Raw genomic sequence first — 16,796 nt, 5'->3', positions numbered from 1 at the left:
TAATTGATTTACCTATTTACTTATGTAAAAGAAAATTCTATGTGGTAACATTATCTACCCTACGTCAGACGTTTCCTGTTGTTTGTTGGCAAATCAAATTTGTCACGTCTAATTATTTCGGCTGGTCTTATAGAAAGATTAATTTTTAATTGCTGTTTGCCAAAGTAAGTAAAAACTGAAAGATATTTTATTTTATAATTCAAAATCACCATTAATTAAATAAGCAAATAATTAAATCATATAATTTTGTGAAAAAAGTAGCATGTGTAATATATTAGTTTGAGGAATATTCGAAAAATTTTAAATGTAACGTTTTTTCCACAAAATTTTTTTAATTGCCTTCAGCTGAAAATCTGAAAAAATGGCTACWTATCACCAACCAAGTTGTGAAAGTGATAGTCAATTACTGAATACCAATATGGAAACTATTTCACAAGAATTGAGTTCACTGCTTATTGGTGGCGAATTAGATTCTGTTGGTGCTATTGGATTAACTGCAACAACAAAATGCCCTGAGGTAATCGGATTGCCAATGCCTTACGTAGAGTCCTGTGTTGCTCAGTTAAGTAATAAATGTTTGAAAGATGATAAAAGTTGTGGAAATGTGACCGGAGCAGTTGGAAAAGCTCCAGATAATTCCCACACGAACACCAGAGAGGCACACATGTTGCAATTATATCGTCAACATTATTATCATCACCAACTTCAAAATCAGCAAATGCARCAAAATAGAAGAAACAAGCAACAACATTTCCATGTTGCATCAAATTTATATGGTTCGGCAGCCACATCTCACTCAGTTGCAATAGCACAGTTTCATTCTGCAATAGCCCCTGGAACTCCTGGGTTGAATGAGGGCGTGAATTGYAATTACAGTTTAGTACCAACTCTATCTAAAGAAATTCCGCAAATCCGCTCTTCAAATGAAACCAATTTAACTTGTGGAGTATCGCCTAAAGCTTCTACTGCGCCTAAATTTGAATTTCACTTCTTACGTCACCAAAACTCCAATCTGGATAGCAGTGCAGTGCCACTTATTTCAAGCGCTGCTTTCAATGCAAGCGAAACTGATTTCTATCGTTCTGGAAGCCGCAACAATAATGGAACTGTCAACAAARTGGCAGTTAGTCAACGTCGGTTTTCAAAATACAACGACACATTGAAAGAACAAGAAATTGATTACGAYAAAATTGTAGTCGATTTATCCACTCTTGGCCTACCATTGGATAAGTATGTTTTAGTTAAATACAATTTCTTTCTTAACGTTTTAAATACTTATGTGAATGTGTTCTCAATTAATTGCAGCAAGGAGCCTAACCCAGTTTTGCGTCTATTTGGTTTGCTTCGAAAAATGCATTATTATTTGAACGACGTTTTACCATTAAATGCGTTTGATGCCGACATACAATTGCAAGCAGGTAAAATGCAGATAGATGCACAGTTGAAGTGTTCCATGCCTTGTACCATGAATGTGCAATATCAAGTGAAGCAGGCAGCAAAAAAGTGTACAATATTCTTATGTGAAATGCAACGCATTTTGAACGCAAACAAAGTGTACAGCATGGAGTTGTATATGGAGTGTGAACAGACCTTAAATAAGTTGCGCTATTTTTTAACACAATTTGAGACATTTAAACGAATTGAAATGGAGCATAAACGTGGACAATTTGTCACCGAACAAGCACGCAGTAAGTCTGGCAGCGAATTATAACAGAATACCGCTTGTTTTACATTTTTTTTATGCTAGCTCAAACACAGTTGCTGGAAAATCTCATACTACAGCTCAATGATCAAATACGCGAGGCACACATCTATGTACATGCCTTCAATTGGGCAGTAGAGCGCACAAAGCGTTCGACAATATATAATACAGGACTGAAACATGAAATAGTCTCACCTAATAACAACGATGGCTTGGTTTGTGGAGAAGCAGCAGTAGACACAGCATTTACTGCCCGTGATGTTGCGGGAACTACACATRCAATGAGCGCAATCAATGGTGATATTGATCAGCAAACTACTACCGTAAACGAAACCTATTTCAACGCTGATGCGGGTGCCGTTACTAATATTTTGAAYGAAACTCTTGCTGATCGGCGAACCACGCGTCACAGTGGCGCCGTTTAAAAGAAAAGTGCAATTTAATGTATACATTTGTGTGCAAAAGTTTTATATGTCAACATAATCTTTTTAATTAATTATTTTAAAACTTAGCTTAGATATTTATAATATAATTTTTTAGACATATTTATGTTTTAATTACACGTAAATTATTATATCCAAATATGTATTCTAATTTTATTGATATAAAATTTTTCAATTAACACTTTTGTGCCCRGATTTTTTTATATGTTTTCATTTTTATAACTCAAATTCTTTGATTTTAGTATAAAATTTTAATTAGTTATACTTCAATTCTATAAATTTATGATTTGATTTTATTCAAATTTTTAAACATCTCATGATTAGTTTTAATTAGTTATTAGCTCATATTATTAAATAATTATTTCATACTCGATCTTAGTTGTATTTATTTCCGCATTTAACGTCMACAATATTTTTAATTAGTTAAAAAAATTCAAAAAATAGCCTCTTGTAAGTTATTTATATTAAAATTTATTTAAAGACTTTATTTAATTTATTTTATATATTTTAATTAAATATTTACTTAAATTTGAGAATTTATTAGATTTTTTCCATAATAGAATATAGTCATACATAATTTTTACTAATAATTTTTAGTAAACTGTAATAGTTTCCTGTAAACCAATATTATTTTAGTTTCTTAAATATTTACGTATATTAATTTTTCATTAATAATTAGTTTCTGTAACTTTTTTTGCTTAAAATTGCATATCATTTTAACTTAATATGATTAGTCTTTTTTAACATTTTCGTTAAATTTTAGATATTGTTTCTGATTGTATATAAATAAAATAATTTTGTTTTGTAGTTTTAGTCTTAAGAATTTTTAGTTTAGWCATAATTACTTTTATTTAGGTTAATATTAAAAAAAATTAAAATGGAAAATATTTTTTTTTGTAATTTTAGCGCTAATTATTTTTAGTAGTTTAGCCAAAAATAATTTTTGTTCATTTGTTGATTGTACATATATAAAAATATGAAATTTGTACAACTTTTTTTTTTACATATTTCTAGAATTGAAGATTTGAAGACTAGATACCATCTTTCTCTGGATAGTTAATATAGAAAAAAATGTTTGTTAATGTTTTTTGTTCCTGAAGTTGCCTTTAAGTTATTAAAACAATCTTTTACAATTCAAAAAATTACAGCCATAAATTGTATATTAATTTTATTCACATTAACATTGACCTTTTTAATTACAAGTCTGATTGTATATAAACGCAATTAGTATTATTATTTTTTTTAACAGTCGCACTATTTAAAAATTATTCAAAAACTAAGTTTTTAATAAGAGAGTAGACAATAATTGCTCGTAAATAAGTACAAGCAGAAGCAAATTCATTTTTGTGCATAATATTAATATTTATACACATATATATTTCGAATATATGCATATGTATTTATTAATTTATTTAAAATCAAACATATGAATTATTACATTAATACGGCCATTCGCCGAATTGTATATTTTTTTATGATTCCAGTTTAATATTAACTCAGTCTCCTTGTTCTATAAATGTTTTCCAAACATCTCTCAATTAAACCAGTTCGAAGAAAAATGTAATATTCKCATTTTATTCCTATATATTGTAAATTAATTATTTTATATTTTAGTTATTTCGATTACTCGTTTTTAAATTGCGATAACTTTTACACATAGACATTTATGTATGTATGTACATATGTTAGTAACWAATCGTGCTGCAAAGCAAACCAGAAATGTAAACTTTTTGTGCTTCTAATTTCAAATTTATTACAGCGCGTTATCTGCATAACTCGTTTTAAAAGCTAAATTTTTTTGTACTCAAAATAAATGAATTTCTACTCTCTACTTCGTCGCTATAATAGCTTATTTCATGTTATTGTAAAAAATATTGAAATCTGTTTTRAAATAAATGAATTTAAGCAAAATTAATTTTGTTTGCATTCTTTGCTGTATTGATGTTGTATTTACACGCATAAAAAATATTAATTACTTCATAATTATTAATACTCTTATTCTCTTATTTTACTCGGGCAGGAAAAGATCATCGTATGGCCATTCATTAAAACATTTTGTCATGTATTCATGTACGACCACTGCAAAAATCTCTTGCATATGCGGACGCATGCCTTCAWATATTTCATCCGCATTGCCATTGAGGAAATCGTTCGCCGTTGCGCTCAATTCCGGACTGCCATGGTAGAGTCCATCAAGTTGGTAATGCACATTTTTCGGTTTCGACATAACCAATGATACATTATTGATGACTAAGTAATTCTTCAAGCTTTTCTGCACCAATTTGGCATCTATTTTGCTAGTGAGGTTTATATCAGCTGGAATTTTAAGAAGAAAAATATATAKGTACATACATATGGAAATACAATTAAGAAAGCTTTATTTTATCACCATACATAGCTCTATTACGCAATTTCCTTTGCCTTGAAAATTCACGCCAAGAATTTTGCCTTCGCCTTCATAGGCACCACTAAACCTTGCTTTCGGGACGGTGCATGACAGTGATATCGGACTTGTGACATCACGTGTGAAGCCTCTGCGTTGAGTAAAATGTAGTTTTTTAAAATACAAAAKAATTTTAATTAAATTTKCTTTTTAGGTGATAAATCTATGTATGTTATGCGCTTTGCTTAGACCAGGCATTACTACAGATCCGTAGTAAAAACATTTGCTTATTCTCGTTATTTTTTGCATTGCACTTACTCGACTTTGATGTTTTGTGCATTCGTCAAACCAGTTATGTCGACATTTTTGAAGGACAAGCGTGCATTTATGAGAGCTTTTGGATTCGGGGGCAATACAAGCGACTTAATACGCAATGGATCGAAGGGCGGGATATGTAGTGCATGCACACCAGTTGCGCCGTACTTTTTTATCAGTTCGTTGGTAATCTTTGTGTGGCACACCGAATCACCGTAGCGGCAGCGCTCAAAGTTCAGTGCTGGGGGGAATAGAAGTATTTTAAGGACTTACAAAATTCTTAAAGAAAATGGAAACATACATACCTTTTTGCGCGGTTGCTGATTGCATGTAAAGTACTGCACACGCGAATAACTGTATCCAGCTAATCCGCGACATCCTGCTTATGTTCACTTTGCTACCGAATTATTTTTGTTTGACGAAATTTAATTTGTGGGAATGCGGTGCAGCGCACTTGTCCGKTTAATGAATTTACAATGCATTGGTGAATTTAACTTTTATATGATTTTCGTTTCGATTTTTAAACTGCGATTCGTTTTAATTAAACAAAAACAAGTTCAGAAGATCAGAGGCTATCTCACTTAATAGAACAAGGAGTTGTGCATGTTAATGAATTAACGAGGAAACGTGTCAACATGATAATATCTGTGATGGCAATTTGATCTCGAGCACATAAAGGCCTACATGAGCTATTGCAATTTGTATTCAAGCAATCAGGAACGTGCTAAATAATGTATGTATGTATGCATATATAAGTTAATAAATTTTAAACTTTCTTTATATATAAAAACTGACACATATATGTATATACATATGTATGTGTATTTACATATATAAAAAGCCATAAGCGAGTCGATATGTATGTACATACTTACATTTACATTGACTAATACCTTTATAGGCGTTTTGCAATATTCAGACAATTTGTATACTCTTGTAACATGTTGCTTAAGAGTATAATAGCTTTGTTYACCTAAAAGTTGTTTGTATCACCTWRAACTAATTGAGATATACAGAAGCCGTCTGTCCGTCCGAACGGTTACAGCTACAACTTGATTAAGAATTGAGCTATCTTGATGAGACGTGTTTCTTGGCGAAAAGGGGAGACGAGTTCGTAGATAGATATAATACCACTGCCACGCCCACACAACGCCATTAATCGAAAGTGCCATAAGTAAGACGCAAATTAAGATACAAAACTGTAATTTGTACATCGAATCGCAATAACGAGGGGCACCTATGCTTCGAAAATGTATAAAAAGTGGGCGTGACCACCAATAAGTTAATTGTATATATTATATCTGCCTAACCAATAAAGATATATCACCTAAATTTGCACAAAACAAATCTGTTCAAACCTTCTTACGATAGTGAGAAAATAATAAYATAGCGGTTTTGTTAAAAACTACTAAAAATCAAGCACTAATTAATACAATATATTGGGATAACAATTTACACGAATATTGTATTTAATATATGCCATCCCAGGTTTAAGAATTTTCAAAATCGGGCCAAAATTATACAAGCCTACAGATACCAGATGCTTGCACCCCTGTGCCTATGGCTGACTTTCTAACGAAAACAACCGAACTTTGCCCTTCCTTACTTCTTATTCAAATATTAGTTTAAAGCCTGTGCACTAATGTATGTAAGTATAAATAGATATGCTCATATATAAAGATACATCTATTTATGGAATGTACATATGTATATAAGATATGTATATATACATATATATATATAATCTATGTATCTTGTGAAAGAAGTGTCAATGACTTGCAAACGCTTCTAATTATATATTTCATTTCTCTTAAATATATCTTTTGCAAAATTTGATTACAAAATCGAAATTTGCTAAATAAAATGAATGGTTGTAGATCCCATTTCTGCATAAATTTAATAAAAAAAACAAGTAACGTTGCGAAACTTTATACTAAAGAAGATAAAACGTTTAATTTGGTTGCACCGAAGCTATAGTCTTCTTCTTTATAGACGTAAACACCGCAAACGCGGTTTTAGTCGAATTAAGGTATCAGTAGGGTAATCTGATATTTTTTTTTTTTGACCTTTTTTACAGAAATTTTTATTCTACAATATAACTTTTTTCACACATCGTGGAGTGTATAAACAATTTTTTCGGAATTTTTTGATKACATCTGTCGGAGAAATGACTGGGTGAATGAGATGCGTTTTTTCACTGGCGGACACGATTTCTCATGTTTGGATCATCTGAAACACAAAAACGCTATTTATTCTTAAAAAGTACGYGAATGGTTATCGTCCCTACTAGTATCATGGAAAAATGTTGATAAATAAAAAAGTAATTAACTTTTTTTGTTTTTAATTTTTCCCCATTTTTTTTTACATAAATTTTGTCATAACATTGTCAATACATTGCAATATATACATATATATAGAGACTATAGCGTTTTGTGAACATTAAAAAAAAAAAAAAAAAGCAGTTGTAAAAAGTTTGTTTAAAGTTTGAGGTGTGCACTCCGAGCGCTCCGAACGTCAAGCGGTATTATTATTTTTGGGCCTTTTTCGAAACCTTCCAATGGTAAAGTGGGTTTTTACATTACTTCTCAGGGTATAAGGGACAGAAAATGCAAAAAAAAAAAAAAAAAATTGAAATAAAATTATCCTTCTGACCCTTAACAGCAGCGCGCCAGTCGTTTTCCCTTTTAACTGTTTCGATACTTTTTTCAAGAGTCGTTTCCAAGATTTTGCGCATGGTGAATATCTGGTCAGTTGTTGATTTTTCAAGCCTAAAGTCACACCGAGAAGATTCAATCCTTATATGCGATGTTGGAGAGGATTATCTGACGATAGTTGGGATCTCCCTTTTTGTGAATTGGGCAGAGCACACTTAAATTTCAATCTTCGGGCATGTTTTCGTCCAACCATAATCTAAAAATAAAGCTGATGGACGCTCATTTTCAGTTCTCCCACACCGCTTTGTTGTTATTCAGACGGGTAATTGCTATTCAAACTTCTTCATGGTCGGGCAGTGGAACGTCCGCTCCATCGTCATCGTTKGGGGAAAYGGGTTCACCATCTCCTGATGTTATTCTTTCACTGYCAATCAATAGGCTGGAGAAGTGTCCCTTCATAATTTTAGTATGCTCTGTCAGTTACTAGATCACCTCTGTGGTTCTACAATATTAAGTTCCGGTCTTGAAACCTTCTGTTACTCGCCGAAGCTCTTTCAAGCTCTTTCTATTCACACATTTCGAYCTCTCTCTTTGTTTGTCTGCAAAGCGTCTCGYTTCACTCTTCAATTCTCGGTATCTATCCTATCCCGCACGTGCTGTTCTTTTGCCTTTTCCGAAAACCAAGGGTTTCGTTTGCAGGTGTACGTAACGTGCTTGAAATGTCAACTCGATATTAGGATCTCGGAAAGTAGGCACGTTTAAAACAAAAAAAGGTGTTTTGAAAACAGACCTCATCTGCGGGCACGATACAGGTCGCAATTCGTTGTAAAAGCAGAAAATCAAACGAATCCCAATGATAACATTCCGTACCCCAACTTAAAAATCATGAAAAAATTCGTTAAAGAAACAAAATGGCGTCCACTTGAAAATAAAGTATCGTTTTTTCGCATGATTTTTCCACTTTGACCTGTTGTAGAAAATCGTTCATGATCAAAATATTGCGATTTTGTAGGTTACAGCGCCGGAGCATTTTGTCTTCTTTTAGGCGGGCAAAACGCGAAGATAATTGGTTGAATGCTTAWAAAACGAGAATGCCTGCAGATTCAAAAAATTTTGTTTCGAGGAGACGCGTGTCAAAGTTTCAAAGCGTCCGTCAATGCTCAGGACATAGGTCCGYTGCGACGGAAATAATTCACGGATCGAAAAAACATTTTACCAACATATCCTAGACAATTTAGGTCTTCGATTTGTACAATAAGAAAAAATCGATTTTTTAAAGATATTTTAAAACCTTAAGGTTTTGGTACACCGCTATAAACTAATTTTATCTGGAGTGAGTCATTGTTTAAAATCATTAGCGACGCGGAGCAGCTGAAAGTTTTGAATCTTTAGTATTATAGTAGTCATTTCGTGTTGAACTTATCGGTTTAAGAAGTCGAACCTACTTAACCCAATTTATATTTCGACATAGAGCTTTTCCCCCAAAACTGCAARCAGATAATAAAAGAACAATCTAATATCTTAATTTTTATTCCGAAAAGTATTTATCATAAGGATAAATGCTGAACACATTATCTATAACGCTTGTGAAGATTTGAGAAAACGCATTTGTAAAAGTTGCACGCACTTCTTGATATATCTCCTTCCAGTTCTCATTCAAGAAGACATTCATTGTGTCACCCAGCTGTTTGTCACCATTGAAAAGATTGCCAAAATTGAAAATCATTCTTGACGGATCCACACTCAAACGCGCCGACTTCACACTCATATGGACGCCGTCCGGTTTTTCSACTGGAGTGCCAGCAAACTGAATCCGAATTTTAGAGTTAACTGCAGAAAAATGAGATGAGACGGAATAAAATTTTCCTAGTACTACTTTTTTTCTAAATAACTCACGCATTGTAATATTGCTCGTGCCTGTGCCAGTGATAGGCAATATTAATACGCGTCCCTTAATTGAGTAATCTCCTACCAAGCTGAGRATGGGAGCAGAAAAAATAAGATCGTGTTTTGTGGTCAAATCCTTGCCGAAACCCCTAAAAAATTAATAAAAGTAGATTTATTAATATGGATATTGCAGAAATTCATTGCCTTACTTCAAGTCAATCATTTTTACTCCACTAAAACCGTATAAGTCATTGTTGGTGAAGGTGAGGTCAATGTTAACGGGACTTTCAGCGCCTTGTTTCATAACGATTTTGGCAATTCTGAGTGGTTCCGTCTTAGCCAAATTAAGCGATGAAAAACCTAAATTGTAATATTCGTCTGTTTAATTTACATGTACCGTTAGAAAGGTATGTATGTACCTTGGGATTTTTCTCGCATCAGGTAYTCGATGGTGCTCATTATGCAAGTTTTGTCGCCATATTTGCATGCTTTGGGATCCTCAGCTGAAATGAAAAAATACATTTATGTTTTACTCAGAGAATTTGAAATGCCTATCAAAGGAAGGATTTAATCTGATATTTTTCACCGGAAYTTTTTTGAATGTTTTAAATATGTATGTAAAACAATTAGTGCTAAGTACTTCTGAAAAAGCAAAGAGCAAGTTTCAGTTCCGGCCTGAGCTCCAGCCATTTCCTTTAGTTCACTTGACGTGATTGACTCGACTTTGACGTTAATTGACTTCGATATGAACATTTAAAATAACATATAGTTGTGCCTTTAAAACACCACAATAATGTCGAATGATTTTTAACTGTTGAACATGACCACTGTAAATCTAATGTAAGAAGGAATAGGCAAAAGTCTCCAATGATGAAATTAACCGGAGAGAATACACATACATATATGTGTACATATGCATATGTGTGTGTAATTGCCTGGTATGCCGCGATCGGCATCTGTCTTATTTTTTTTATTGTGCTGTTAGTGGGCGAGCGTGTGCAGATGTAAAATGAAAATAAATTAATACCATTTGAATTTTGGATTTAATATTACAAGGAGTATTTCATTTAATTGTCTATGGGTTTGCTGCAATTATATAATCTATTTATATAAAACATTATTAACAATACCCCTTTTTTTGGCAAATACATTTTTTTAGTCCTAAACAGTTCCAAATGCAAAGATCTACATGAAAGCAATCATACATTCCTATACATATTATATAAAATTAAAGGAAGGACATAAATGGACAGTCCACATTTTGCCCGAAGAATGAGCTAACGTCGAAGTTAGGGAACTATGTCCTTGCAAAATTGAAGTGAATAGGTTAAGGGTAAAGCAACTTGGATTGCTGTTTGAAAGCAGTTTCAAAAACGCGGCATATATTTCACTCAGGGTAAAAATACATGCAATATTAAGCTTAAGGTCAACTTTCAGCTCTAACAATATCATTCTACAATTGAACCATCTCCAAATCTGCGGATCTTGCGAATAAAAAATACCATCTTAGACACCAGATCTTATGCAGCAGAAGAACTGTTTAAAATGGGATCTGGGCCTATTCTGGAATTAAAAAAGAAGGAGGAGTATCTGACTAGCAGGTCTAGATAAATTTAAACAACGACGAAAAAAGATKAATAGTGAAAATAATTCGATTGTATTAATAAGTTGGGAGCACAATCATTATTTGAATGACGTTCGCGAACTTACATATGTATGTACAAGGTGTGTTCAAAACTAAACAGGAGTTTTTGAATCTAGCGCCCCTGGTGGCGCCATCTGTCGACTGGTGCGTTAGCATCTGATATCGTTATCGATTGTCCAGTGAGAATTTGATGAYATTTCATTGATTGGAAGTGAAGTTATTGCCTCTTAATTGTCAGTGTGTTTGTGTTATCGGTGCGAAAGTGAGCTTCGAACAAAGAGCCAACATTGTTTYAAAATTAGTAAACGGTTTACTAAAACGTTTCAATTGATGAWACAAGTTTATGGCGATGATTGCCTATTGCCGTAGCAGAATGCACGAGTGGTTTCAACGTTTTCAAAGTGGTCGTGAGGATATAAATGACGATCAACATATGGGTCAATCAAAATCCGTGATCACCGGAAATTTAATCGAAACTGTGCGTGAATTCATCAAAAATCATCATTGAAGTTCATGGAAATGGAATTGAACATCTACAAAACATCGATTTATCGCATTTTGACCGAATATTTGGGCTTATTTGGGCTTTGGGCTGTCCACAGTTTGTTCCGCACAATTTGACTGACGACCAAAAATTGCTCAGAATCCAACATTCGAAGGACATCATGTAACCGATTATTTGACCAAAAATCACATTTTAACCATTAACCACTCCCCGTATTCACTTGATATGGCATCGTGCGACTTCTTCCTTTTCGGAAAAATGCATTTGCTCATGCTTCCACCGGAATATGGCCGCCATACTGGAAAACGAGCTAAAACACACATTCAACAYGCTTTTGGACCGGGAAAAATGGTGTATTGAAGCAGAAGGAGACTATTTTGAATAAAATAAATTAATTTTGCYGAAAAAMCCATTTGTTCTGTTTTTTAAAGTCCTGTTTACTTTGGAAAACACCTTGTATATCCATTCAAGTTAATCAGAATAGATATCCTGATAGTAAAGGAAGCATTATCCCCATCCTTCTATATGGAGCAGAGGCATSGGCGATGACGTTATTTCAGCGAATTAAGAGACAGGTACGCTGGCTACGTCTTGTTGTCCAAATAGATGAACACACTCCAGCCCTGAAAGCATTGGACGCAGTGCCTGCCAAGGGAAGCAGAGAAAGAGGAAGACCTCCACTCCGTTGGAAAGACTACGTGGCGAAGRGCCTAGTTGCACTTGGGATCTCCAATTGGCGGCAAACAGCGAGAAGGATGAACGACTGACGCGCTCTTGAAAACTGGATTATAATCGAGTAAGTGGTAAAGAAGAAGAAAAGAAGCAGGACATCTTTTTCTTTRTTGTAAAAATAAATATATGAATCGAAAAGAATATTATAGAGCGAGCGGACTGAWGACACTTTTGAACTTTTTAAGCTTTGCGTAGTCACGTGTGTCGTTTATGTAAGTACTTTCTTCAGTTCGAAGTGCGCTGSTCAATAAGATAAATATGTTAAAGCTTCAAAGCACTAATCTCCGTAGACTGCTACTTAGAATTAATWTAAATTTTTAATTTTTCCGTACATTATCACTTCAAAATCACGTATATTCTTGTATAATTACTTCACTCTGTTGTTAACTCAGCTATAAACGCGTMAGCGGTAAGCTACATTAGTGAAGAAGAAGAGGAATATCACTTGACCATAATTTATGTTGCSAACTTTTTAGACATTTTATAATATTTCTAATAATTTTAATATTTATCCTCAAATATTTTTATTAAAACACTTACGAAATCTCGCCACCACTTGAAGTGCCAATAATGGCATTAAAGCTAGAACAATTTGGTTTAACACTAACATATCCACGAATATTTGACGAGTGCAGACGGGGCAAACCGGTGCTAGAAGATACGTTAGCACGCTTTTCAGTTAGTCAACTAACTAAACTGTATTAAGTGTCGTGTGGTTTTATATCTGTTTAGTAAGTATATTACTTCTTCAAGACAAAAAAACAAAAAAATTGGAATCTGAAAAAACTGCGCAACATTCGAATATAAATTGTGTGTGATATAAGATATAAAAAATAAAAATCTTTTGAAGTGTGAATTAAAAAGTAGTTAACTAAATGAAGGCGCCCAGACAACTTTTGTTACTAGTTGTCATTTGTTGTTTATATTTTTCCAAATCCAGAATTTTATTTTTAATGAACAAATGAGATGAGTAATACTGAGGGCTACTGTATAAATATGATTATTTATGTGTATGTACATATATTGTACATAAATAAAAGGATTTATTTGAAGATTTCGAAAACACAGTGTAAACAACTGTTTGTTACGAGCCCGTTTGATATGATAAACTAAATGACTTTTATATCAGTCGAATTGCTTGCAGATACTTCTAGTCTAATTTCATGGGAAGCATAGTGCTAATATACAACGCTTTTTGGTCGCAAAAATATTTTTTACCACAGACAATCTCATCTACTGATTAACCCCTGTACTTTTACCTTTAGSAGCAATTAAGTGAACACTCCAGTATGCCCATTAAGGCGTGAGGTAATAAAAGTTGTTAATTGTTCGTATTTACGTATACATAATTAATTATTTGATGGGTTGATAAGTTTGAAATGTGACATGGTATGGTGTTAAAAAAAAGTTGAACGGGAATTTTAATAAATTTCTAGTTTAATACTGATAATTGATGCATAAATTACAAATTAACCAGCGACCGCGACAAAGTCTAATATAAWATATGTAGGTAAGTATTGGAATAACGGAAGGCGACATTAATATTTGACAAATTAGGTCTTATACCAAGATAGCTCTATTAGGAATTAGTTCTTTATATAATTATCTTTGATTGTGCTAATCAGACGAGTCACTGAGAATATTGAATTAAATGGAGTTATGAGCTTTAAAGCTCCCTGGACTTAGTTCATCGAATTTGGTGAACTTAATATCGACTATTAGTTGCCCTCATAAAAGTTAAAGTAGAATATTTAAATATATGTAAACATGATGTAGTTAAAAGAAAGATAAGATATTGGGAAGAGATTTAGTCGTATTTATAAGAGCAAAGCCGTCTAAGTAGTTCGGCCCATGTAATCGGAAGGTATTCAGATTTAAAATTTGCCAAGGATTGCCAACGCGGCGGTATTCTGCCAAATTATTTGGGAAATGTTTCCTGCTATTTTATCAAMAACCTTAAAACATACCATAGCTCAATACCTGTTTCGATACCGAAAAAAAAAATAATTATTTTAATAGCAGTTGAAAATCTGTAGGCTCAGAGTTGGACAAATGAAGCGGGTTTAAAACTTGTCCTTTCTATAAGGGGAAAAATCGATAAATAAACTAACAAGGTAAATAAGCGATTTAAAGAAATAATTGGCCCCTGCCTTATAAGGTTATCAACTAAGGTGACAAAAACCAAATATCAAATAAAAATGTTGTACCATACCTAGAATAATATAATAAGTTTGTAAACCCCGGAAGGAAACTTTGAGACCCTATAAAATACAAAAATAAATCAGCATAACGATCAGGGTTGATTTAGCCATAGCCGTTTGTCTGTCTGTCCATCTGTCTGTATATACGTGAACTAGCCCCTTAGTTTTTGAGACCTCCTCCTATTAATTTTTTTTTTATTTGACGAGATATCTTCCGGAAATTTGGCAATCTTGGCTATCATACAAACTGATCGTTTGAAATAAGTATAGAATGCTTTGACGAGAAATCTTCTGGGATTTCGCTATGGATTATTGCCCAAGGAAATGATGCAATCTACGAAGAAATGGTTGAGATCAGATCATATAGCAGATAGCTACCACAAATATGACCGGCCAAAATTAAGTTCATTACGGAATCAAATTTCTCTTGAACTTTTACTTATTAAAATTATGAGTTTTCTGAAGTTACTTAAAGTAGGCCTCTTAGAGAGCATAAACAAATATTGAAAATCGAAAATTTCTTTATTGKTTTTAAAAAATATTCTCCACTAAGTTATACACACTTTTGCATYTTTTTGAATCAATWGTCGAAGCACTTTTGCCACTCTGATTGAATGGTCTCCAAAACATGTGTTGAAGAACGTTGATCTCTTAGTTTATTGTTTCCATRCGGAAATAAAAAGAAGTTATTCGATTCCAAGTCAAGGCAAGGCGGATGACCAATCAAATCGATATTTTGAGTGCTTAAAATTGAAGTTGTTTTAGTCGATGAATGTAATCAATAAGCTCACATTGTGGTGGAGAAGAGTGATCCATCTTCGGCGGTTGGGTTTCCCGATTTCCTGAAAAACAACTTGCAAACAAATGGTTATGAATCACTAAGAAWTTACTATTCTGCGTTGTTCTAGTGGTATGGTTGCGATATATGCAGTTTTTCATAAAAACCAGAAAAAATATTTGCGTAGAACTGTTTTGTTCAAGAACAACTATTGTTGGACTCGGTATTACACCTATACAATTGACTGCTATTTACTTTCGGGCTTATATGAGCAAATCCACGATTCATCACCTGTCACGATAGGATAGGCGTGTTTGAAGTACCGCTATTGTATTTTTTTAACATTTCTCTCAAAAAATCAGCATGGGCCTTGTTTGGAGCGATTCACAAGTTGTGTTCAATCTAATGTGAAGAAATGTTTTCTTACAGTCAAATGCTCTTGTAATATTGAATGTCTTTTGGTCCCACAAATGCCTATAGTTGTCTCAATCTCATGCCAAGTCAGATCACGATCTTGCAATAGCAGTTTGCACAGCATCAATAGTTTCCAAAAGAACTGATTTTGAAATTTCGTTTTCGAGTAATCGACGAACCTCGATTGAATTCGCCATACCATCTAAGTTAATAACACTCTTTAATGAAACGTCGTCGCTAAATATTTAATTAAATTGTTCGATGCACTGTTTCTCAGTTAATCCACGTTGAAAGTTGTTAAAACGGAAATGTTCGTGACGTAAATACACTTTTTGGCTGAGATGAATATTTTGAGTTTCGTAAACAACGCAAATAGCGCTTGTATGTCAAAACATTCGGAATATCTGTAACATTAAAATTGTCAAACTTTACGATAAAGTTGGGAGTTGCTAGATTGCAAAACTCGGGTTGCCAAATCCCGAAATGTAAAAGACGACCTACATATTTATAGCTAATCTCTGATTGGCAAATGTCTTTTTGTCTTTTCGAAAAATCGGGCGAAATTCAATTTGGTTCAACTCATTTCTGAGGTATTTMATTTTTTATACATCTGCCAGATTTTTGACTGACTTCTCAACAAATGTGCGTATTGATGTTGGATCTGTTACTGAAGGACCTGATTGGCTGATAAAGTTTATAAAGAGAATTTGTTCGAATTGGAAATCACTTATCACAACCTTAACTCAATATCACTCCAAGCTACACATTGTMTGATATCTTCAATTTTGCAACCTGTAGCTCAATCTAGTTGTATGCTATCGATACCAATGCATCACGATATTTAAAATAATATAAAATCCATACACATGTACATATTTACACAAATAACTGCATTAGATATTTCATCTAGTTAAATTTAACAAAACATAAACTAGATGAGTTACTTCACTGTCGGAACTTGTTTGAAAAAAATCCGCCAAACACTCGCATGTAGCTATCAAACAACCGGCCGCCGACAATAATTGCTTATATGTATACTCGTATATATTCCCGCATACATCCATATATGTATGTACGTACATGAGTATAATTTCATCTATATCTATATGTATGCCGGTTTATTCTGATCTAAACGTG

At 33.3% G+C, this 16,796-nt stretch overlaps 3 protein-coding genes across 3 annotated transcripts; 1 reads left to right on the top strand and 2 right to left on the bottom strand.

Annotated features, from left to right (window-relative positions):
• The first annotated feature begins 351 nt into the window (after positions 1-351).
• On the top strand, positions 352-2,208 carry LOC108969480 (protein bag-of-marbles). The gene is made up of 3 exons (XM_018934229.1): positions 352-1,230; positions 1,306-1,688; positions 1,748-2,208. Exons 1-3 carry the CDS (start codon positions 362-364, stop codon positions 2,125-2,127), a joined length of 1,632 nt encoding a protein of 543 aa, XP_018789774.1. The 5' UTR covers positions 352-361; the 3' UTR covers positions 2,128-2,208.
• Positions 2,209-4,074: 1,866 nt separating this feature from the next.
• Positions 4,075-5,572, bottom strand: LOC108969479 (protein takeout-like). The gene is made up of 4 exons (XM_018934228.1): positions 5,149-5,572; positions 4,847-5,084; positions 4,540-4,679; positions 4,075-4,461 (listed from the first exon to the last, which is right to left on the bottom strand). The coding sequence occupies exons 1-4, from the start codon at positions 5,219-5,221 to the stop codon at positions 4,154-4,156; spliced, it is 759 nt and encodes a 252-aa protein (XP_018789773.1). The 5' UTR covers positions 5,222-5,572; the 3' UTR covers positions 4,075-4,153.
• Positions 5,573-9,025: 3,453 nt separating this feature from the next.
• Positions 9,026-12,941, bottom strand: LOC108969481 (protein takeout-like). The gene is made up of 5 exons (XM_018934230.1): positions 12,807-12,941; positions 9,804-9,887; positions 9,594-9,744; positions 9,394-9,533; positions 9,026-9,327 (listed from the first exon to the last, which is right to left on the bottom strand). The coding sequence occupies exons 1-5, from the start codon at positions 12,874-12,876 to the stop codon at positions 9,026-9,028; spliced, it is 747 nt and encodes a 248-aa protein (XP_018789775.1). The 5' UTR covers positions 12,877-12,941.
• Positions 12,942-16,796: the final 3,855 nt, after the last annotated feature.

The sequence above is a fragment of the Bactrocera latifrons genome, unplaced genomic scaffold (genome assembly GCF_001853355.1).
Source record: "Bactrocera latifrons isolate USDA-ARS-PBARC rearing strain unplaced genomic scaffold, ASM185335v1 scaffold_253, whole genome shotgun sequence".
Taxonomy (NCBI): domain Eukaryota; kingdom Metazoa; phylum Arthropoda; class Insecta; order Diptera; family Tephritidae; genus Bactrocera; species Bactrocera latifrons.
This window is presented reverse-complemented; position numbering and strand designations above follow the sequence as displayed.